The sequence below is a fragment of the Microtus oregoni genome, unplaced genomic scaffold (genome assembly GCF_018167655.1).
Source record: "Microtus oregoni isolate MIOR12 unplaced genomic scaffold, Mior012 000015F_ref0000493, whole genome shotgun sequence".
Lineage (NCBI taxonomy): Eukaryota > Metazoa > Chordata > Mammalia > Rodentia > Cricetidae > Microtus > Microtus oregoni.
The window spans coordinates 22,761,128-22,784,628 of record NW_024543074.1 but is presented as its reverse complement, the minus strand read 5'-3'; the positions used below and the strand labels follow the sequence as shown (position 1 = coordinate 22,784,628).

Here is a 23,501-nt window from a genome sequence, read left to right as displayed (position 1 = left end):
GGTACCAAGAGTTAAAGCACAAAACTTTCTAAACTTTCTAGGTCTACAGCCAAACTTTTCCAGATGTGGGGGATGGGCACCCTATTCCCAGATCACTCAGAATGAGCTTAGTAATAAAATGAAAAGGCGGTGACAGAATGTGAGGTTGACACTGGACGGGCTGAGCAACGGACTCCTCATTCACTTCAACCTTAGCTCAATCGGACCCCTGGGTGCCCACAGTGGAGGTTTTGAGTCACAGCAGAGTTTTACAGAGATAATGTAGCAGTGGTTACAGGGAACGTCACTGTGATTTATCAGCAGTGCTTTTAGTACACATTAATGAGCACCCAGAGAGGGAAGGGAATGTCAGCTCTGGTCCATCTGCGGCCTGCAAACATAAGTGCTCCCTGGGGAGTCAGCCCAAGCCTTGCTGATGAGCTTGAAATTAAAATTAACTCTACAGCTACTCTGTCACTGTTGTTCCTTGGGGTTTATTTATGTCAGATGGGGGAATCTAATTGAATACAAACCGGGAGAGATTTGGGGAAAAGAGCAACTCAGAAGCCTGAGTCACCAGTTGGGACCTGGATGAGAACAATCCAAATACGGTAGCTTGGACAGCACTGACCTTCCTGAAGCAACTTGCCAAACTGTGTGTCTGATAATTGGTCAAAGGAGACACTGGCCCTCATCACTGCCTGGCCTCTGGGGAAACAGGGCCGGAGCCAGATGTTGACTGGCAAAGAACCAAACTACTTCCTTGCTTCAAAATTCAAGGCAGAAATGGCCACACACGAGGACATGACCAGAAGGCAGGGAACGTGGCGCTTGCTCTATCACTTCGGCACTGGAGCTCAACAACTTGCTGCTCCTAATTTCTAGTACTTTGCCTGGACGTAACGACACCCACAAGCGGATAATCTCTGGCAGCTACAATAACAAGTCCTATGGAGGAGGAAGAAGAAGCAAAGGCTCAAAGGCACAACCGATGGTCCAACTCCTGAGTTCAGACTCTAGTCAGATAAAATGCTCGCATGAACTTACTGAGAAACAAAAACCTGAGCAAGGAGAGGTTTCATGTACAGAACTGAGAAGAGCAAGATACCCCAAATTGTTCCTGTCTGCCATGGCTGAAGCCTGCTGCTCTAAGCACGCACGTGTCCTAAAGTGACCCATTCGCTCCTACCACTATAGCCCTTCGGAGGACAGAAGAATGTTAGTTTTCCTGGAGGCCCCAGATGAGCCCAGCTAGAAACTGGGCATGCTGGGTAGAAAGTAGAGCAGTAAAGTAAGTCCACTGAGAATGACACCAGGGCCATCATAGGTCTCTCCCCACTCAGAGAGGTACACCTGGAGAGCGATCCCGGGGTCGACTGCCAGTGCGGCTCATGAACTGCACAATTCCTGGCAGGGAAATGGCCATGGGCATCTCCTGCTCATTTATCCTGGGAGATGAAAACAAGAAGTGAGTCAAGAAACAACTCAGGACTTACTTTGCGAATTTAATGCAGAACTGCGTGAAGTATTTCCGTGTGGAAGCCAGGTTGTCTCGGATGATAGGGACGTTCTGCTTAATGTGGAGAATAACAGAAGTGACGTAAGGGCTCTGGTCACCAACATGCTCCACATTCTGCCATGGCATCTGAAACAGAGACAGGACAGGCCCAGGTTTTAGAGATGCTACCGGGGAACAGTGTTATCTAGTACCAAGGAAGGGGTGTGGGGGTGGAAATTAGGTCACTTGGTGCTACAGGGATTGGCCTCGGCCAACATACTAGCTCTGTGACACAGGCTGCTCTGAATAAGAACAAGCCTCACCGGTGGCATGGAGTGCAGGCTCTGTTTCTTTTCCTACTGTTCCCACCTAAGCAAAGCTGTGTAAGGGATGCTCACCACATCACTAGGCAGAGGGTAAGAATCTGTCTAAACCCAGAGAATAGTGGTTCTCAACTTGTGGGCTGCAACCCCTTTGGGATTGAATGACCTTTCACAGGGGCTAAATATCAAATATTTATATTATGATTCATAACTAGCAAAATTATAGTTATGAAGTAGCAACAAAAATAGCTTTTTGTTGTTTTTTTTTGGGGGGGGGCGTTCGAGACAGGGTTTCTCTGTAGCTTTGGAGCCTGTCCTGGAACTAGCTCTTATAGACCAGGCTGTCCTCTGCCTCCTGAGTGCTGGGACTAAAGGCGTTTACCACCACCGCCCAACAACAAAAATAATTTTATGGCTGAGAGCCAACACAACATGAGATGTTAAAGGATCACAGCATTAGGAAGGTTGAGAATCACTGCCATAGAGAGACACAACCACCAGGACTGAAGAACGGGCAGGAGTGTTTACTCCAGGTACTTGTAGCTTGAGAGACTGGAGAGATTTAGCAGTTGGGCTCAATGTGGTGAAAACCAGAAACAAGTAGAAGAGATTTAACTTAGACACCCTTTTCCAAGTCAACTGGGAAGAGTTTGGGATTTTATTATTGTTATTTATTGGTTTCTTGAGACAGGGTCTTACTTTGTAGTCCAGGCTGGCCTGGAACTTACTATGTAACTTAGGTGGGTCTTAAACTTACAACAATCTTCCTGACTCAGTCTCCTAGCTACAACCTTCCCCTCTCCCCCTAATACATACAAGTACACACACACAAGTACATGTGTGGCTGATGTGATCTTTGACTAGTTAAGAACAACAAAAATGAGCTGGGTGGTGGTGGCTCATGCCTCTAACTCCTGCACTTGGGAGGCAGATGGATTTTGTGAGTTTAAGGCCAGCTTGATCTACAGAGTGAGTTCCAGGGCAGCCAGGGCTCTTACACAGAGAAGCCCTGTCTTAAACAAACAAACAAACAAACAACCAAAACCAAAACAAACATAAAAAGAACAAAAATAAGGCTGAGAGTGGTGATACACACCTTTAATCTCAGCACTCAGAAGGCAAAGTCAGGGGGATCTCCATGAATTGGAGACCAGCCTGATCTACCTAGTGAGTTTTAGGACAGCCAGGGTTATATAGACCCTGTCTCAAACAAAACAAAGTAAAATAATAACAAAAACAAAACAGAACAAAAACCCCAAAATAAACAAATAAAATGGAGTTCAAGCTTGCACACCCAAGGGAGAAGCAGGGGCATGGCCTGGAAGGCAGGAAGAATTAACAGTGTAGACTCTGTCGTTTAGTGGAACGCAGGAGGGCTGGGGGCTCTCAGCTTATGTCATCTAGCATGTACTCATTCCTGACCCTGTCTTGAAGGAGCCCTGCTGAGCTGGCCTCTCACAGCCTAAGAGGGACGCCTGTTCAAAGCCCTCTTAAGCCAAACCAACCCTTTGGATCCATTCAGAAGGGAGGTCAGCAGCTCTAAGGCTTTCATGTCTCTGGCAAGAAAACACTTATTTTTATAGAAGTGAATCTAGGTTATCTCAAAAGCAACATGTTCTCTTAATCTCTGAGTCAGCTCTCTACCCGCCCCCCCCCACCTTCATTTTACAAATAATGTGAAGAGCCTCTTGCAAAACTTCAAATCAGCTTTTGAAGCTGAGCGTGATGGTGTATGCCTGTGATCCCAACATTTATAGGCTGAGGTTTGTGAGCTTGGGGCCAGCCTGGACCATTTAAGTAGCACTCTGTCTCTACCAAAACAAACAAACAAAACCCAAGTAAACAAACACAGGCTCCAGATAGAGAAGGGGAACTCTGTCAGCAAGTAAAGGCACTTGTTGCCAAGCCTGACGCCCTGCGTTCCCTACCTGGGACCTACGTGGTAGAAGGAAGACTACTGATGATTGTAACTTGTCCTCTGACCTCCACACATGCCTATGGCATATGTGCGCACACACACATACAAAATAAATACATTTTTAAAGATCTCTAAAAAAAGAAAGAGGAAATCTTATTTATGGATCTGTTGATTGACTGAGACAGAACTGCATTGTGTTGTTCAGGCTGCTCTCATGACTTCTGAACTTGAGAGCGCTTCCTAGCTCAGCCTCTCTAGTAGCTGGAAGTACAGCCTTGTTTGGTAGTAAAAGAAAAAAAAAATTATCTGGGAAAACATAGAAACAATGGAGAAACAGTTAAAGCTCCAACAGGAGCTGCCTGTACAGTGAGCTATGTGTAATGTTTTCCTCATTATCTGTTACCTTATTTGAGAGGCTTTTCTTTCATCCCATTTTAAAGATCTGATCCTACCAAACAATGAACGTCCTGATTCCCAGTGAACTCATAGGGTAAGGCCCAAACTGACACCCTTCATCTTCCTCTTCCCAGTTCTATAGCAAAGCTTGGAACACAGGCATGAGCAAACATGGGGAACAAACATGGGGAATTGGGCAGAGGGAATTTCATGTCCCACCTCGAATCAACATACAAATGACAAGTGCCTCCCAAGCTGACGGCACTGGATAGTTTACGATCTTAGTGTAGTTTATAAACAATGATTTAAAGATGACAGCTCCCCACTCGAAGAACACAGCTATAAAGAGAAGTGGTGACATGTTCTGTCACTGGTTATAAAGCATCTCTGATGCAAGGCAGATTGTAGCTGCGTGGCTGCTTCAAGTTCTTGCTAGTTAGCTAGATGGATATCACACTGATGTTCACATATATCATGTGAGGAGATTCCCACCTGCTTTAAGTTTTAGTCAAGTACAGTCAAATTGAAAGAAGTTTAGCAAGTATTCATGGTTTTAAACTTTAGTTAGCTTAATGAAGAAAATAATTTACAGTACTGGGAAATAATGAGAACTGACATTGTTCTTATTGTATGTGTTTATGTATGTGTACATGTGTGTGCATGCGTGAGTGGAGGCCAGAGGCCAACCCTGGGTACTGTTTCTCAGGAGTCTACTTTGTTTTGAGACAGGTCTCTCACTAGTTGTGGGGGTTGGCCACCACATGCCAAGGATCTGCTTGTCTGTACTTCCCCAGTGCCACAGCACCAGGCGTTTTACTTGGGTGCTTATCATGGCAGTCACTTTACTGACTGAATTATCTCCTCAGCCCGTTTTTATTTTCTTGTGTTGGGAAAGGAACCCAGGGTCTCCGTGCTCTACCTGTGAGCTTCAGTCCCAGTCCTTGTTTCTCAACCTCATGCTTTCTGGTGTTTTGAGACAGGGTCTCGCCCTGTAGCCCTGCCTATCTAGGCCAGGCTAGCTTTGAACTCCTGGTAATTCTTCTGCCTCAGCTCCACAAGTGCCGATCACTAACACACACCACTATGCTCAGCAACCAGCCCATTTCTATTACTAAAAAAAAAAAATGTACAAAAGACAGTCAGCAGTGCCTGTGCCTTGATACCACTCCAGTTGGTTGACGCCTGCCCTCAACTACCCCAGATGGTTATGGCTTAGGTTGCTGTGTATTTTGGGGGTACAAGATCTTACCATGTGGCCCAGGCTGGCCTGGAACTCAGAGATTTGTCTCTATCTTCCAAGTGCTGGGCTCAAAGGCCTGCACCACCATTTCTGGTCTTAGCTGTAATGTAAATTGTCAAAAAACTGGGTGTGGTAACATGTGGGAGGACTACCATAAACTAACGGGTACCCTGGCTTGAACATCAAGACCATGTTCCCTAAAACAAGAAAGAAACTAGGTAGCAGTAAGAACAGTCTGATGGCTGTGCGTGTGGTGTGTGTGTGATGTCGTTTAGTTCTGATAGTCTGATAGAACAGGACACTCCAATGCCACCGCTCAGACAGGCAGGCTCATCTAAAGCCCTGCCCTACACAAGTGCGCTTGTGAGACACTTGTCAGAAAGAGAAAAGCACCTCTGTTTGGGTGCATGCGGCTGTCAGGCAAATCTCAGCAAAGGGCACAAATGGCATCCGTGCTAGAATGAGCACAGCAAAAAGTAAAATTCCAGGACTTCCAGCTAAATTCTGGCACTCAGCATTTAAGTTACCCTTTTATAATGAGATTTTTCTTTTGTGCCCTCTGTTTGGGGGTGAGGTGAATTGGGTTGAATACCATCTGGTACTATATAAATAACAAGAAATAGTTCACGAAAAACTTGTACATCAGATGTAGTGTTGACAGAAAGAACAAGCAAGAAAATTAAAAAAGCAATGACAGAAGTGCCCAGGACTCGTGTTTAACCAGAGGTGGCATTGTGGAGCCCAGCCCATCTGTGGAGTTCTACTTCTGCTGTTGGAGGTGTGTGGTCCATGCTGCTACTTCCCACAGCAGGCTAGGAGATCATCACATTGTTACAGAGGGCCCGCTGCAGCCCTGCAGAGAGCTCACTGCAGACCTTGCCTGTCCTCTTCTGCACAAGGCTCTGAAAGGCCTCCTGACAACCTGATCCTCAACTGAAAACCTAAATCCCTGCCCCAAGTTAGATTGATAGGAAGCACAGTCCCACATGTTTGGACTCCAGCAGCTGTAGTCTAGGGCTGTGATTTGGGCTTCTGAGCCACGGGCACCAAGTCCTGGACTTCATACACACACCGGGCACTCACTCCTGCAAGCCTCTGCATTATTTATAGGCACCTCCGCATGCTCAGCACTGGAGTAAGCCTTGGTGAGAAGACAAGGAGAACTACTCATGATCACCTACTATGTTCTCAGCACTGACTGACACTGTCACACCAGCTCCTGCGTATGATGGTATTACCACACTTCACAGACGGAAACATGAGCTTCAGGACAGCGGTGACCTGTCCAGTGAGGCCAACCAGCTGGCAGGTGGGAGACACAGATTCTGGCTTGTCCTATCCCAAACCCCATGGTCTTTCCACTTTACCATGTTACTTCTAGAAAGACTATCTTCAATTAACATGAGGACAGTTGGGAGACTTTAGCTTAGTAAAATGTACTCCCGGCTAGGAGTGCAGACATGCAGATAGCTGGGTAGAGGTGGGGTGTGCAGGGGAGGAAGAACTGATGACTCACTGCAACTATGCTCAGAGATAACTCCCAGGGAAAGGCAGGATGACCTGGGACTGACAGTGGAGCACAAAAGGTCTTAAGGAGTTAGGCATGTAGGTGTACATACGGCTCATCAACAGGGAAGTGATTTTTACTTTTGTCTTGTTTTTTTTCAGACAAGGGCTCATGTATTCAGGCTGGCCTTAAACTATGGAGCTGAGGATGACTGTGCACTCCTGATCTTCCTGCTTCCACCTCCCAAGGGCTGGCACACACTTCCCAGTGGTGACACCACACCAGACTGGGATGGGGGTGGCCTTAGAGAACTTTTCATGGTTTTTGGTGTGAGTGGTACTAGGACTAGAACTCGGGGTGTCATATTGGCTAGGCAATCATTGCTCTACCACTCAGCTATAATACAGCTTTTTTCGGAAGCTGAGACAGGGTTTCTCTGTGCAGCCCTTGCTGGTTTGGAGATTGATAGGTAGACCAAGCTGGCCTGGAACTCACGAGATCCACCTGCTTCTGCCTCCCAAGTGCTGGGATTAAAGGCTGCAGCACCGCCTATTTGTGTGCTGTGTGTGAGTGTTTGTGCCACTGCATCTGTGTAGAGGTCTGAGGACAACTTGCAATTCACTTTCGACTATGTAAGACCCAAGGATCAAACTTCAGTCCTTGGGCTTGGCAGCAAGCTCCTTTAACTGCTGGGCCATCTTTCTATTTATTTATTTATAAACATATTAGCATAAAAAGAAAAGGGAACAAATCTGATTATTGTAATTACAGGTGATTACTGTCTTCTTTTAAATATCGGGGTTGGGGGGCTGGAGAGGTGGCTCAGGAGTTAAGGGTATGCACTGCTCTTCCTTCCTGAGGACCCACGGCCAGTTTCCAGTACTCAGGTTGGCCAGCTCACAACCGCACATAACCCAGTTCCAAAAGGATCCAGTGACTCTGGCCTCCACGTGTAATGCGCGCTCTCTCTCTCTCTCTCTCTCTCACACACACACACACACACACTCATACATACATCAATCAAAATAAATAAAAATAAATGTCAGGTGTGGTGGTGCACTTGGGAGGCGGAGGCAGGTGGATCTCTGTGATATAAGAGGCCAGCCTGATCTACACAGTGAGTTCCAGGCCAGCCTGAGCTACATGAGACCTCACCTCAAAATAAGTGAATGAATGAATAAATAAATAAATCTGTATTTTCTAATAATAATGAGGGTTATCTGCCTTCATCATAATAAAAATATTTTTCATGAAAAGGAAGACGCATCTTGGTCATATGTGGAAAGTGAGTCGGGAGGGTCCTGGTGGCCCATGCTCTGTAGATCTGCTGACACAGGATACATTTTAATGAGGAGAATGGGAGCAGATCTAGGCTGGTGCTAGCTGCCTCAAACTGTCTTCAGTTTCCTAAATCAGTGCATGGTCACAATTCTGAAACCTAATAGAAGATACACACTGGACTAGAAGGAAATTGAACTTACTCTATTTTTTCCTTGCTTTTTCTAAAATTAGTATTAACAGGAAAAGCTAAGTGTGTTTGACCTTGGATAGAAACTTTAATTCTTTCAACCCAGTGATCAGTTCTGGAAAAAAAACCCCAAAAACCAGTAAAGAGGGCACCCTTTTAAGGAGGCAGATTTTTATCTCAATTCTAGTTGGAAGACTATAATTGGACATACTGGTTCCTAAGAATCTGTGGAATTTACAGCTAGAAGACAAACTTCTCATGTTTCCACCCAAATTCCCCAAATAACCCCTTCCTAAGAATCAGAGGATGGTTTCCTATTTTTCATGAGAAAGAAAGATGCATCTTGATCATGAGTGGAAAGGGAGCTTGATGATTTCTGGTCATGGAACAGCTCTGAAGAGCTATGCATGTTGGGCGTAATACGAAAAACAAACAGATGATAAGCAGGCCAGGACAGTTCCGCCATTTTCAGGAGAGAATACAGCCATACTTAAACACTTGGTCTGGCTACTCAACAAGTATCTTGTTTTATAGGATAGTCATCCCTATGAAAAGCTGGATATGGATCTAAAAGGAGTTTGAATGCCTGGTGCACTCATGACCAAGGATAAGCCAGAGCCCGGCACATACTCACTATGTATGTTACTTCAGCTATCATCCATCCATCCATCCATCCATCCACCCACCCACCCACCCAACCCATCCATCATCTTTGAGAGTCTCATTAATAGGCCAGGCTGGCCTGGAACTTGATACCTGGCTCAGCCTTTGCAGTGCTGGGATTACCACCTGTAAGATTTCTGCTGACCTGGTCACTCTGTACTTTCTCACCTACCCAGAAGCAGGGTGAAAGTGTGTTCCCAATTCTGACCATTCCCAGTCACTTGCGCTGAGGGGGCTCAGCTATTTAAGCATGGGGGAAGAACCCAGGCCTCATTCTCAGCTGGAGAGAACAGGGGGCTTATGATCTGCCACCTCCACAGAGATATACAACCTCCTGCTTCACGCAGCTCAGTCATCCCAGTATCATCTCCACTTCTCCACATCCTTTGGTCAAATGGGAATCTTTGGTCCTTATTTCTGGTTTCTTCCTCCCTTCTTTGCCTTTGAGGTCACTGCAGTGCACTGCTATAGAGCAAGGTCTGGCCTATGCATGGCATTCTACAAGAGACAAGACACAGACCTCGAGGTGTTCAAAGATTAAGAGGAAGATGGAGATTAGAAAAGAACTGTGTAATAGAGAGGGAGTTTGGTACTAGAGTATTTTGAGGGAGAAAAACATTTTCTGGCCAAGATAAGAAATGGTGAGATGGTAAGGGACTCAGAATAACTAACACAATGTCAAGAAAGAACAAAGCTGGGGGACCTGCAGTAACCTACTCTAAAATCACTTTAGCAAGCTCAGAACCCAAACAGGGCACAAGGACAGGCTTAACCAAGTCTGCAAAAAACCATGCATCTACGTTGAACTGCTTCCTTGTTCTGTCTTTCCCTTCCAGTAACAGTAACAGTAACAGTTCTGGCTGTCCTGGAACTGTTTTGTAGACCAGACTGGCCTCATATTCAGAGATCCACCTGCCTCTGCCTCCTGAGTGCTGGGATTAAAGGAGTGTAGCAACCACCTGGCTTATTCTCATTTTTTAAAAAGATGCACTTATATTTTATGTGTATGCAAGTCCTGCTTGCATATATGTGTACTGCATGTGTGCCTGGTCCCTGGAGCTAGAGTTACAGGGGGTTGTAAGTCCCCAGTGGGGTTCTAGAAACCAAGAGCAGTAAGTGCTTAACTGCTGAGCCACCACTCCAGCCTCTCTTAGGATTTTTGCAGAGAGTAACAAGACCACCCAATAAGGGAAACTGTCTCTTGAGCACACGGGTGGGAAAGCTGGATACCTGCATGCAGAGGGATGCAGTGAGTGCTCTCCTCACACCACACGCAGAATTAACTCTAACTGGATTGAAGACTTGGACATAAGAGCCTAACCTATAAAGCTGATTCGTCCTTAGGGAATCTATCCTTGTTATGACACTAAGAGCATAAGAATAAGAACAAAGATAATAAATTAGACTTCAGTGATATAAGGACACATTATGCAGGAATGAAAAGTCAGTCCCCAGGACGAGTGAACACAACACAGAGCTGCTATAGGCTCTAAAAGGAACTTTCATCACTTGGGAGGCTGCAGCAGCGGGACAGATAGATTGACACTACCCTGAGCTAACACACATCTTGAATGCCAGCACTCAGGATGCAGAGGCAGGTGGATCTGAGTTCGAGGCCAGCCTGATCTACAGAGTAAGTTCCAGGACAGTCAGGGATACACAGGGAAACCCTGTCTTGAAAAAACAAAACAAAAAACCCCACCCCCCAAAAAAATAACCAAAAAAAAAAGAAAGAAAGAAAAGAAAATCAAAAGCAAAACACTAAAAAATAAAAGAGAAAGAGAAGATGAAGAACTTCTATAACTCTGTAACAGAAAACCCAAGTTTACAATGGTGACAGTTCAGTTAATATTTCTTTAAGGAGGACACTCAGATTGCCAACCCCAAAGAGATCCCTATTGTCACTTTATCTTAGTCATCAGGGAAATGCAGTGAGGCCACAAGAAGGTACTTCTTCATACCTACAAGGATGGCCATGATTTTAATAAATGCAAAGTAAATACTGGTGGAAATGTGGGAAGATTAGGAGCTTATACTGTGCTGGTGGGAATGTCAAATTGGTAGATGTGGGAAACCATGAGGCAGTGCCGGGAGCAGTAACATCGAAGCTAGCTTGAGATTCAGCACTTCCTCTTCTAGGTGTGCACTGAAGAGAACTGAGAACATACACTCACACAGATGTTTACATCATTGTTCACACTAGCTGGAAATAACTCTAACAAGGAAATAATGGAATATCACTCAGTCATTAAAAGGAATGAACTAGAGGCTTGGCCTCTGCAAAGTCTTGAGTTCAAGCCCTAGCATTGCTTTAAAATGGAGTACATCCAGATGTGGAGGTGTACATCTTTAATCTTAGTACTAGGGAGACAGAGCAGGTGGATCACTTGTGGGTTTTAGAGCAACCTGGTCTACATAGTAAGTTTTAGGCCAGCCAGGGCTATACAGCAAGACCCTATCTGGAAATAAAAACAAACAAAATTCACAAAAAACCAGAAATGTGCGGTATGAACACATGGACTATCATGAATGAACCTTGAAAATAATGTGCAGTGAAGGAAGCCCAGCAGGAAAAGCTACACACAACCACATGTAAAGTGTCTAGAATAGTAATCTATACAGACAGGAAGTAGACTAATGGCTTTGAGGGAATATGGTGGGTGTGTGTGGGGGGGACTGCTGAGAGGGATGGGCTTCTTTCTAGGGTGATAAGGCTACCCTGGAATGAGACAGTCCTGGTGGACATGTGGCCTCATATGTGTACCAAATTCTATTAATTTGGACACTTTAAGGAGCGAACTGTGCTCTGGGATTTGTTCTGGTTAGGGTTTTTTTTGTTGTTGTTGGTGGTGGTTTGTTTTGTTTTTGTCAACCTGACTCCAGGTTCCTACCCTGACTTCCTTAGGTAATGGAGTATGACAGGATTACACCGTAACTTGTACAAGGGGGACAGATAGTCAACAGAAACCTTAACTAAGACAGGAATTACACTGTAACTTTTACAAGGGGGACAGATAGTCAACAGAAACCTTAACTAAGACAGGAATTACACTGTAACTTTTACAAGGGGGACAAATAATCAAGCTCGCTCTTAAAAAGGTCGCACATTTTTTTTTTTTTGGATAGACCACGATGGGAAGAGAATTCTACACAAAAAGGTCAGAGGGAGGGAGGGCAAGGAAACCACCAGAAGGCAGAGCACACTCAGGCTAGTGGGACCGGCTGGGACCTGGGGTGCACAGTGTTGGCACAAGAGCAGTACCAACTGTGCAGTCAAGAGATCCGAGGTACTGACAGGAAATATGGCAACTGAGGAGGATCTAGAGCTTGCTTTGGCCTCCCAGGACAATGGAGTTGCTGGGCTCCAGCCACCTTGTCAAGGAGCTTGGGTCCCTCTCCTCAGAGCCAGCCCTGGGTTCCGCTACCGGAAGCCCACTCCACACTGTCCTCACTATTTATGAAATACATCTATTTATTCGACTGTTATTTGGAGTTTTCTCCCACACAGCATAAACTTGAAAACAAGTCTTGCTTGAATCCAGAGTATTCTGCAACTTCGTAGGGCAGTGAGTGGGATTGGTAATTTTTGACAAAAATGACTTTCCTAACTTAAGAAGCTTTGCTTCCCACTGTAGTCCTGTTGGGAACAGCCTCCTCATTCCACCCCCCCCCCCCGTCGGATTCTCATGCTAACTGCTGGATTCTGCTTTTCTCCTCTCACCCCCACCACAGTTCTCCGCACACTCTGCCCACATCTCCTGCCTCCGCCCACCAGATGAGACACCTGGAGACAATGCCTAGGCCTTTCCCAGCCTCGTGCTAGGCAGAGTCCAAGCTGGACTAGTCAGCCAGCAGCAAACAATGATGGAATCAGAGGCGGAAATAATCGCCATCACAAAGGTTTGGAGAAATTCTAGAAGAAACTCCATGAAACAGGCTGCAGACACCAACGGGGTGCATACCGAGGCAGCCCATGACCACTGCCATGTTTAATCACACGGATCTCATTTTACTAGAACTCCAGAAGACTCCGACACAAAGGAATGGCCTTCCAACTGCTATGCTCCCAAACCTAGGATTTTCCTATGATATAAACACAAGATTCTGGAGGTCTGGCTATATTTGCTGGTGTGCATCTAGGGAGAAATGGACGGTGAGGAAGGGGAACTTGAGGGCAGTCTGCCTAATGAACTGACAGTTCATATAAGCAACACCTGCAGTGTTAAACCCATTCCATGTGTTATTTTACTGAGGGAAAAAAAAGATTCCACTCATCCTTTGGTCAGTGTGAAAATCTTTTGGCAGCTGCGTTCCAGGCTGCGGTGTGTGGCGGTTCAGGAGATGGCAGCTGGAACGGATCAAACTCAGGATGCATAGAGTGTTTTCCAGCAGTGAGGGAATAGCCAGAGCCCAGGAAACGAATCCTCACAGCCTGCTTCTTTAAGAGAACAGCCTAGCCTCCAGCTGCCTGCTGACAGTGTGTGGCTGGGGATCCCGGCCGGGCATAGGACTGGCCTTGGGAACAGGAGCTTTGGATCATCAGCTGCTTCATAACTTCCTACTTCACTCCTTAAACCCTAAAGCCAAAGTTTTGGTTTTAATCCTACTTTTGTTAAATAGTTATAATCTACTATAAAACCAAACTCAGACCAAATGTCTGCTTCCTGAGGCATGACATTCCTCTTGTCAAGAGGGAGGAACCAAGGCTTTCTGAGCACTTGACTGGCACCACCAGGCACTCATTGCTGTCCAGTCTCACAGCTCTGGGAGACAGCCAGCCAGATGCATTTCACATAGAGGAGACGGGCCTGCACAGTCTAAGTCATGTGTGCAGTGCTCTCAGAAGAAACCAGAGAATGCAGGGCTGTCTGACCCCAGTGTCAAGGTTCCTCCCACTGCCCTCTGTCATAAATCCTGCCTAGTTTTCCCCAGACAAGTGAGTCTTCCAAGAGCCCATGACTAGATAAATGTTGGCAAGCTTTTTCTGAACAGGGTCAGCTAGTCAGTGTTTTTGCCTTGTGGGCTATAAGGTCTCTTTCTAACCACTAATTTCTACAGTCACAGCACAGAGACAGCCATAGAGGGTGCATAAGGGAACGAACATGGCTATGTTCCACTAAGACTTGCAGGAACAAGTGGTGGGCCACATTTGGCTGCAGGCTATGGTTTGTTATCCCTTGCTCTACAAGGCTTGCTGGGCTTAAAAGTCAACAAAGAATTGCCTACTTTCTACTTAATCAATAAACATGAAGGCTCCAATATGGTCTAGACATGTAGGGATACTCTTGTTCTTCCTGTGTAGTACAGGCAGGCCTTGAACTTGAAATCCTCTTGCCTCAGCCTTCTAAATCCTGAGGTTATACACAGAGCCATCACGTTCCTCAGGAATTTACACTCTGGGGAAGAAAAGACAGGCAAGCAAAACCCCAAAAAGCAGTACGTGGTGAGCATGAAAGGGCCATAGGTCTGAGGGTACATTAAAACCAGAGCCCACTATGTGATCAAATTAATCTAATCGCCAAAGCTCAGGAAAAGCCAGAACCTCTCAGTGGGCAGGATGAAGCAAAGAGTCAAGAGTCAGCACTGCAGAGCTCAGCAAACTGCTTATTCAGCAAGAGCACGGACAGGTTTCAGCAGGAGCTAGATGCTGACCCAAGAACCCATCCCCACCCCACAGAAGGGTCAGCAACAGCCCCAGGTGCCTAGCAGGAACTCTGGGAGGTCTCCCCATCCCCTCAGCTGACACTAAGCAGGGTTGGAAACACATAAGGAATGGCACATCGTCACTCTGGTAGGACGCCAGCTCCTACGACCTCACCTTGCTCATGGCAATCAGGGCAGGATCGCAGGCTGCATCCAGATCCTGAACCAACAGCTGGATGCTGCTGGAGATGACACTGCAAAGAAACAGACGGCTGCGGTCACTGCTCCAGAAAGGGACGGGATGATGGCTATGGGCCTCTTCAGGTGCTTTTGGCTTGTGTGCAAAATTGAAATTTGTCATTTCTTTATGAAATCTTGGGTTTTAATCACTGACAATGAAGAACTGGCTCTTTTTGTCCTGTTCTTATTTGTGTGTGTCTTATCCAGTTAGGACCCAAACTTCCATGGCTACTCCCATAATTGCTAACCCTAGAGTATCTTCAAGGTCTCCTCCAAAAGCATCTGTGTTGAAAACTTATTTAAGTAGAATGAGGAGGAGGAAGAGAATGCCTGGGGAACGCTTAGATTCTGTAGGGACTAAAGCACACACTGCCTTTGGAAAAGGAAGGTTGGCCTGGAGTAAGCGCCTGGAAGGTACATACGTGCTGAATGTGTCCATTTCTCCAGTGAGATTAATTCGTTCAGTCAGACTCACATCCACTTTTTCTTTGAGTTTTTCTTCTAGCTGTTAGGAAAGCGATAAATCAGAAGCATGTTTAATGATTATACAAAGGTGTTCCATACACTAACTGAGGCTCAAAGGGGATGAGCCAGACAGGTCCAGACACAACATGAGACACATTTCCTTCTCATCAGGATGTGAGGGAAGTCCCACCACCCTCACTTCACAGACGAGGACTGCAGTAGCCCTCCCAGCAGGTGGTAGAGCCAAAATCAGCTTCCGAGGACCCAGCCCCTTTGTCACTACACTGGGCTTACTTCTAACCACATAGCAATAGATCATGAGGTTCGTCCTTCACAGGCTCATGCTTGGAGTGTTCGCTCCTAGTGGTGGTGCTATTCTGGAGGCTGTGACGCCTTCATGAGATGGAGTCTAGATCTCGGAAGCTGGGTGAGTGAGGACTTTTCAAAGTTACAGGAAAACTCTGCTTCCCGGCCGCTAGCATGCAAGAAGCCTCTGCTCATGACCTCACAGCCAGGAGCACTGGGCTCCTCCCCATGGTGCCAGACTGCAATCACCTTTTCTGCCTTTGTTGTGTCTGTGAGAACTAACAAGTATGGTCTCCCTGAGTGCCCCAGGAGCCTTAGTCTCGCTCATTAGTGTCAGGAACTTCTACTCTGAGTGACAGTAAAATCAGCGGACCTTTGCCAAGTGTTTCTGTGGTCACTAGCTTGCCAAAGTGCCAGATGTCTCAAGCGGTGGACTGGAAATACATCTTCACCTTGGTCAGCTTAGGGTACAGGGTAGGATCACTGACATAAGACAATTGGCCAGGGTCTGGAAGGACCTAAACATGCCCTGGGAATTGATAAATCAATCACACTCAGTCTAAGAAGATGAATGCGCTACATTAAAATGTAGGTGCTCTTAGAGGACTGGACAGATGGTTCTGTTCCCAGCACCTGCACGGTGGCTCACCACAACCTGTAACTATGGCTTAAGGGAATCCATCACCCTCTTCTGACCTTCATGGGCACTGAATGAATGTGGTGCACATAAAGCACATAGGCGTGCGCACACACACACGTATTAAAAAACTTAAAAACAAAATTATTCTTAAAATGTGTGCAAATGAGGGTAACCTTTTTAGAAGGCAATTTATAAACTGCACCTGGTAATTTCATTTAGAAATGTATTTTTTTGAAATAATGAGAATAATTTTGAAATCATGAGAATAATCATGAGTCCTTGCAGAGCTATGCAAGGACTCTAGGCAGCGTTAATTCCACCACCACTTACGGAAGCCTGCTTTGTGCCAGGCTGTTTAAAGGAGCGAGGGGCCACTCAAAGAACTCAAAGGGTCAGATCCTGTATCTGTAAAGTTCTATCCAGAAGGGGTTTTTATTACTGGAAACCAGGGAGCAGTCTACACGGACACCTATGAGGGAGGATGAGACAGCATTTGCATGCTCCAGTGGCCCCTACCATTTCATTAAAGATAAATGCTAACTTTAAGCACGACATGGGTCCTGTCTACCTTTCTGGTTTCATTTTGCTACTCCTGCCTTGCCTATGGCATTTACAGTTTCAGAGTCTTTGTCTCTCAGGACCTTCACACTCTATACGTCCTCCCTCTAAAATGCCCCTGCTCATCCTCCTGACCAGACTCCCATTTCCGTGCCCTTCCAACTCCTCTCTTGGCATCTGCTTCTTCTTCTCCCCCACTTAACACAAAACGGCAGTGAAACCCTGGCTTGCCTGCTTGCTTTCTGCTTTCCATCAGTCTGAGTCTCCTGAGAGACAGACGCCTGTCCTCACTATGCCATGACCCGTGGAAGTGCCTGCTATGGGAAGTGTCTAGTGAAGTGCGCTTGAAGCTCAGGGAGACCCTGAACTTCTGAGTCTCCTCTTCCACTCCCAAAGATGGGGATTTCAATTCAAGTGTGCACCACCACGCCCAGTTTATGTGGAGCGAGGGATGAAAGCCAGGGCTGCACACACGCTAGGCAAGGCCTGGACCAACTGTGTTGCATCCCTAGCCACCCTACCCCCTCACCCTGGAACTAATCACTTCTCCAGGAAATCTCTGCTTCTTCTAAAGGAACAGGGCATTCAGACCAGCTCATAGGTGACTAAGAATGCATACGCTTTTATAATCAGTAAGATGATTTTCATTAAATTAAAAAATGGCTATACAAGTCATCAAAATGTTCTTTGATTTATTCATACTTCTAAAATACCTAAGAATCTGTTCTAGAAACACAATATAAAACTTGTAAGATGCTATATTCAGAAGGATAATTTTGTAAGATTATTTAAAGCAGCAAAACTTTAAAGCAGTATAAATAAATACCAGGGCTATTATTAAATATCTACTAATCCTTTAATGGAATATTATATAACCATAAGTAATAATAATAAAAATAGTTTAGTAACAGGAGAACGCTAAGACACTAACACTAACAAGAGGATGTACAAGTGAACTAAGTTAACTGCATACAAAACTATGTTTATAAAATAACTCAAGCTGCCGGTTTGGTGTGTGTGTGTGCTTATGAAGACATTTTATTACGTATTTTAAGCAAAGTGCTTAAGAAGAAAGTGAGACAGACACAGCTGAGAATGTGGGCCAGGTTTAAAGGAGTCCTAAGTGCCGTGTTTTGTTTTATGCTACTTTGGTCACTTTACTTTTAAGATTCTGTATTCAAAGTCTGGCATGGTAGCATATGCCTTTAATCCCAGCACTGGGAAGCAAAGGCAGATGGGTCTCTCTGAGTTTTAGACCAGCCTGGTCTACACACTGAGACCTTGTCTCAATCACAGAGACATTATATGTCTTTCTCACACACTTTAAATGCCTATGTTCGGCATGAGGTGTGTGTGTGTGTGTGTGTGTGTGTGTGTGTGTGTGTGTTCGTGCATGTGCATGCATGTACTTCTGGCTCCAAGGCCAAAGTGGTCCTCAAGTATGTCTATGTGACCATGCCCCAAAGCAGAGCGTGCTACTACAGCCTTGGTCTTGGCATCTGGGCCCAGTTTTCTGACTCTCAAGGAAGCCGCTGGACACTTCCTGTGTTCACACCCTGGCACATAGGGGTCCAAGCTGTCATGTCTGAACTGTCCCTTGTGACTGACTTCTTAAAAGCTTAGGAAATAAGCGTCAACATCAGGAAGAGCAAGGCTCTCTCTCCATGGTCACTTTCTTGCTCTTAGCCTCAGGGGGACCCCTGGACAAATGGGGGAAAAAGAGCCTCCAGTCCTATGGCGGGCTGAGTAGCCAGTTGCTCCTCCTCCTGCAAGCTGGTAAAAAGCCTCCAGCGGCTCCAGCAGAGGCCCCACCCTTTCTGCTTCACAGGCTACATCTCAAACAGTGGTTGTTACAGTGGACAGAGAACACTAGAAAATGTCAGGAGACACATAAAATCCTGAAGGACTTTGCTTATTAACAGGCTAAGAATGGAGCCACTGGGAAACTCACCCACCAAAGGAGTTTATTGATCTCTTCTCATTATGGACACTGCACTACTGACCTACTTTTAAGAGGTCCTGCCTGGCTGGCGGCTTACATAACTTGAGGGTGTGGGCTGGCCATACTTCTCCTGCTAGATGGCTGCCGGGGCATCTCTGACTACAATGGTGAGTGTCTTCCTGTGAGGCCAACCGGCCTGCTGCAGGTCAACTCAGTGGAGCTTAGTGGCGCTCGCAGCCCGTTCCAGGTCCAGCTGAGAGCTCCAGGAAGGCAGCCTGCTCAGCTGGGGGCTCACCTGCTGGGTGGTGGCCAGACAGTACTCGGCTGTGCTGAGGATGCTGCAGATGAGGCAGAGCTCCTCCAGAGTGAACCTGGCCACTTCGGAGCCCTCCTTCTCTTTGAGGAGGCTGCTGATGGTCAGCCCCCCACTGCTGCTGCTGGTCCTGAGGAAAAGGACAGGAACTAGTCAGGCTGCAGCTGCTAATTTACTTCCTGAAGCTGTGTATTTTATGACAAAGAAGAAAGGGGAGGAAAGGCTGGCTGCAGTACAAATGAATCAACATACAATGGGCCCCTCTGCTCCAGCCCTTACCTTGACTGTCATCTGTTAGACCCTCTCACCACAGGAACAGGAAGAGACACGCCAAGAGAAAGGCGGTGGTGAGCAGTCCTCACCTGGGATGGCCCCATTCTCACCAAGGACGCTGTTCAGCCCAGTGCCTTGTTGAGATTCCCTGAGTGCAGCTCTCAGGGGCGGGGGGGGGGGGGGGGGGGGGGGAAGCATCTGCAGCATGAAAGCTGTTTCCCACCCATCTTTCTCAGGTGAGATGCGTACATGTGGAGCAGTTCATATGTGAACAAGCAGAGGAAGACAGTCGGACAGTACACACGTGTGTCCGTGCACACCGGCTGGGAGCAAAGGGGGACAGTGGGTGTACTCCTCTATCGTTCTGTGTCTTGTTTTGGGATACGATCTCTCATTAAACTTGGAGCTTGCCAGAGTTGGCCTGACCGGCTGCCGTTAAGGCCCTGGACTCCTAGTTTAATGATTACAAGTGGGTGTTGTCAAATCCAGCTTTCTATGTGCGTCCTGGGGATCTGAACTTGGGTCCTCATGCTTGTGAAGGAGACACTTAACCCACTCAGCCTTCTCCTCAGCCCCAATCCATCCCTATCTTTAAACATAAGACTGCACACAGCATCAGAGGCTGTGGAGATAATGGGGGGGGGGCTTGTCCATCTGGAACTCAAGGCATGGACACACTGAGCAGGCTGGAGCGACACTTCTCTCTATTGAGTAATATTCTTTCTGTGTTGAGCCCATGTGCACTGTGTTCATGCATATAATAGGCCCAACTCAGTGATGCACTGTGACCTTCACTGGTGGTCAGGGAACACGCCTGCTGACAGCCATGGTCAGCTGTGGACTGTCATTAAAGAAGACAGCAGTGCGTCAGGCCCCTGGGAGCCCAGAAGTAGTGTTTTCCTCCTCGACATTCTTAGTGGCTCAGTAAACAAGCCCAGGGTGGCTTTCCTTAAAGACTCCCATATTTAGGGATGTTAGAGTCTCGCTTTCCTGCTGAGAGTAAGGGGAAAAGGACTCACTTAGGCAGATTGCCAGAGAGGATTTTCCAGGCGTATTCTCGGAGGTACTTCTGGAATATGGTAGTCAGGGCGATCATGGGCTCGCCTGTGCTGAGCTGTGAGCACTGCACCATGCACTTCTTGTAGTAGACAAAGAGGTCAGCACAGCTGGGGAGTACAGCACCCCCTTCGTCAGTGTTCGGTTTCGGTGGACCCTGGGCTTTGAAGTCTGTCACAAACCGGTCTATCAGCTCGCTGAGGTTTCTGGAAGAGCAGAAATGCTGTTTCACATGGAGAGATCAGGCAGGGGTGCTGTCTGCAGTGGACATAAGCACTTCCCACAAGTGCTACCCACACTTACAAGTGGGTGCATTTTATCCATGTCACTACTCACCTCCCTGCTTAAAAAAAAATGGCAGCAATAACATCTGACATTTGTACCCTGCTTTGTTCCAAGGCATCTCATCAGCATGTCTGACCCCAGGTCCCCTGAGAGACAGAGCACTCCTGCTCCTCTAGAAAGTGAGAAAATCGACACCTGACACTGTCCACCCCAGAATGCTGAGCACCAGCGGCCCTTTCCCACACGACAGCCCTAAACACTAACTATGGTGACCACTTCCTAAACACTGTGGTGGCCCAGCAGTCATGGCTGTGCTGTATAATCATGTCATGTTAATATCAAATAATCAAGTTTCCAACAGTAACCTTCGGAAGCACCAATTTTATATTCCCTCTTCTCCAAAAGCCAGGTGCAGAAAAGTTAAGCACCTTGTCCAGGACAAGCATGGGAACCAGGATGCAAACCCCAGCAGCCTGGACCCAAGCGTCATGCTTTTTACCAGCCTCTACAAAGGTTCTGGTGGCAGCAAAGATGTGGACATTGCCTGCCATGATGGTTGGAAGTCCCAGAATCCTTGAGTCCAAACAAGTCCTTCCTTCCTAGGGTGTTTCTGTTAAATATCTTCTCACAATAGCAAGAAAAGTGAGAAGAAAAGCATGGTCTAACTCAGAGCTTGTTTTTAGTCTTTTGAGAAAGAATCCTTCCTATGTGAGAAACTTAGCATTTATCGGGCTGTTTCATAGAACTTATTTTTTTTTTTAAAATGTTATTTCCTTTCATACTTTACATGATTATTGATATAAAGGCTAATACTTCATATGTTTATCATATAGAGAGAAACCTTGATAATCTCATAAATTCTAATAACTTTAGTGAGTTTGTGAACCTAAATGTGTCCAAGGACAAATGCCTGAATAAAGAGATGCTGTTTAAAGACCAAATGCCTTCCTTAAGAAGAACGGGTTTTTTCTTATAACTTTCAGAATCAGAGATGCAAAAATATCTTGGAATAAGAGTGGCTGGGAACAGCTCTAGGCCTGGTCATGGTGGTGATGGCGGCTCTGGTCTGTCTCCACTTTCCCAGGCAAACATCCCTCAATTTGCCCCAGTCACCCTGAGTCACCGGGAACTGAAATCTAGCAGGGCCATAACTACTGTCCTCTGCACAGCTGTGCTGTGTGGACAATGGGAGGCCCCATTCTTGACATGCAGCACCTTGTTAATTTGCTGGCTAAGGCTATAAGAATCCAGCTGTGTTTTAAAACTATATTTATACAATAAGAAGAAAAAGGCAAGAACCACACACAGCATTGATTAGCAGGGGTAGGAAACAATTGACATTTACTCCAATGCTTTTGTTAGTTGAAGTTTATGACATCCAGATGTGGCTGCTTCACCCAGGCGAGGTCTCTGCCTATGGAAAGAAGGGCCTCTTTTGTTGACCTTGGGAAGTGTCCTGGCCACCTCCCCCACTCCGCACAAACTCTTCTTGCCCTACTTTCCCATGGACCTTCACAACTCTCTGCAGGGCAGGCCTCTGTGCCAGCCAGGTGCCTAGGCCAGTCACTCTGTGGCCCCTTTTCTTGGCCTTTACCTGTTATCTCCTTCCTCTTGATTCCTAGTCCCAGGCTTCACTGCACAACTCAAACTAATACCTGCTCCCTCAACTGGAACTGTCATCACCAGTCACTCACTGCTACATGATTTGGTTTTGGTTTGTCCACCTATTTTGAGATAGGGTCTACTCTATAGCCCAGGCTGTCTTTAAACTTATGACTTTCTTTTTGTATTAGCCTCCTGAGTGTTGGATTATAGTGTATGCTATACAACTGGATCTTACTATTTTTTTTTCCAGGTAGAGTTGAAACTTGTGAACATCTTGCCTCAGTCTCCCCAGGGCTGGAATGACATGTATGTGTGACTTGAGTTAACACTTCATCATGGTGTGTGATGTGCTGGGGACAGTACTCCAGGCATCTGGTGTAGAGACAGCTACTGCATTATAGCAGGAAGGCCTCATCCTCTGTGTCCACTACTGGGTTTCCCTTTGGGGGTGTATTTGTTCATGCGCCCTCAGCCTTCTGTGCAGGCTGGTGTGTCAGGCTAACCTTCATGTCAGTACTCAATGCATGCTTAGTTGATCATCCTCCGCTTCTGTTCCTAGAGATGGGAATAAAATGGGGAAGAAGCAGAGATGGACAGGGGCTGGGGCAGTGGAGGAGGAGGTAAAATGTGGGTAAGAATGCACTAGAGTCTGCTGAGGAGTCTAGTCTGCACACAGATGCTGCCGACTGTGGCAGGTGGGACTCTGCAGTGATGTACTGTAACTGCTCATCGTCCCTTAGCACCATAACTATCCACATCCACTTCCTATTTCAGAGTCAACCTGATAGTAAGATCACAGTTGATTATGACCATACAGCATGGAGAAATTGTTCACAAAAAACCCTCTAAAGCTCTACCAAGTCACTTTTGACAGTGTTCTCCATTGCAGACAAGAAAGGAGCCTGATGAGGACGCTTCCCTGTGCTCTCTTCTCATCCTCTGCATCACGTGCACCCATGCTATGTAAGACACGAGATAGTGAGCTTTGTAGAGGAGGAGTAGACGGTGCCCCAGCGGGAACCTGTGGGGTCACTGCCCAACCAAATACTAACTACACACTCACTGTATGCAAGGCTCGAGGGCTGTAAGAGTAAGATACAAGTAAATTTAACTTCAAAAAGGTGATCACTGCTTCCAGACATTTTGGCAAGATCTTCGTGCAGAATTAATGGAGAAACGAATT

At 46.4% G+C, this 23,501-nt stretch overlaps 1 protein-coding gene across 1 annotated transcript in view; it reads right to left on the bottom strand.

The window, feature by feature from the left end:
- The window catches only part of Vps53 (VPS53 subunit of GARP complex), a 126,721-nt gene that overhangs the window by 18,981 nt on the left and 84,239 nt on the right, over positions 1-23,501 (bottom strand). Inside the window, exons 14-18 of the mRNA XM_041665156.1 lie at positions 20,392-20,634; positions 19,082-19,229; positions 15,298-15,380; positions 14,811-14,889; positions 1,476-1,624 (exon numbers count right to left, since the gene is read on the bottom strand). Coding sequence (XP_041521090.1) covers positions 1,476-1,624; positions 14,811-14,889; positions 15,298-15,380; positions 19,082-19,229; positions 20,392-20,634 — 702 coding nt within the window. The remainder of the gene's footprint in view (positions 1-1,475; positions 1,625-14,810; positions 14,890-15,297; positions 15,381-19,081; positions 19,230-20,391; positions 20,635-23,501) is intronic.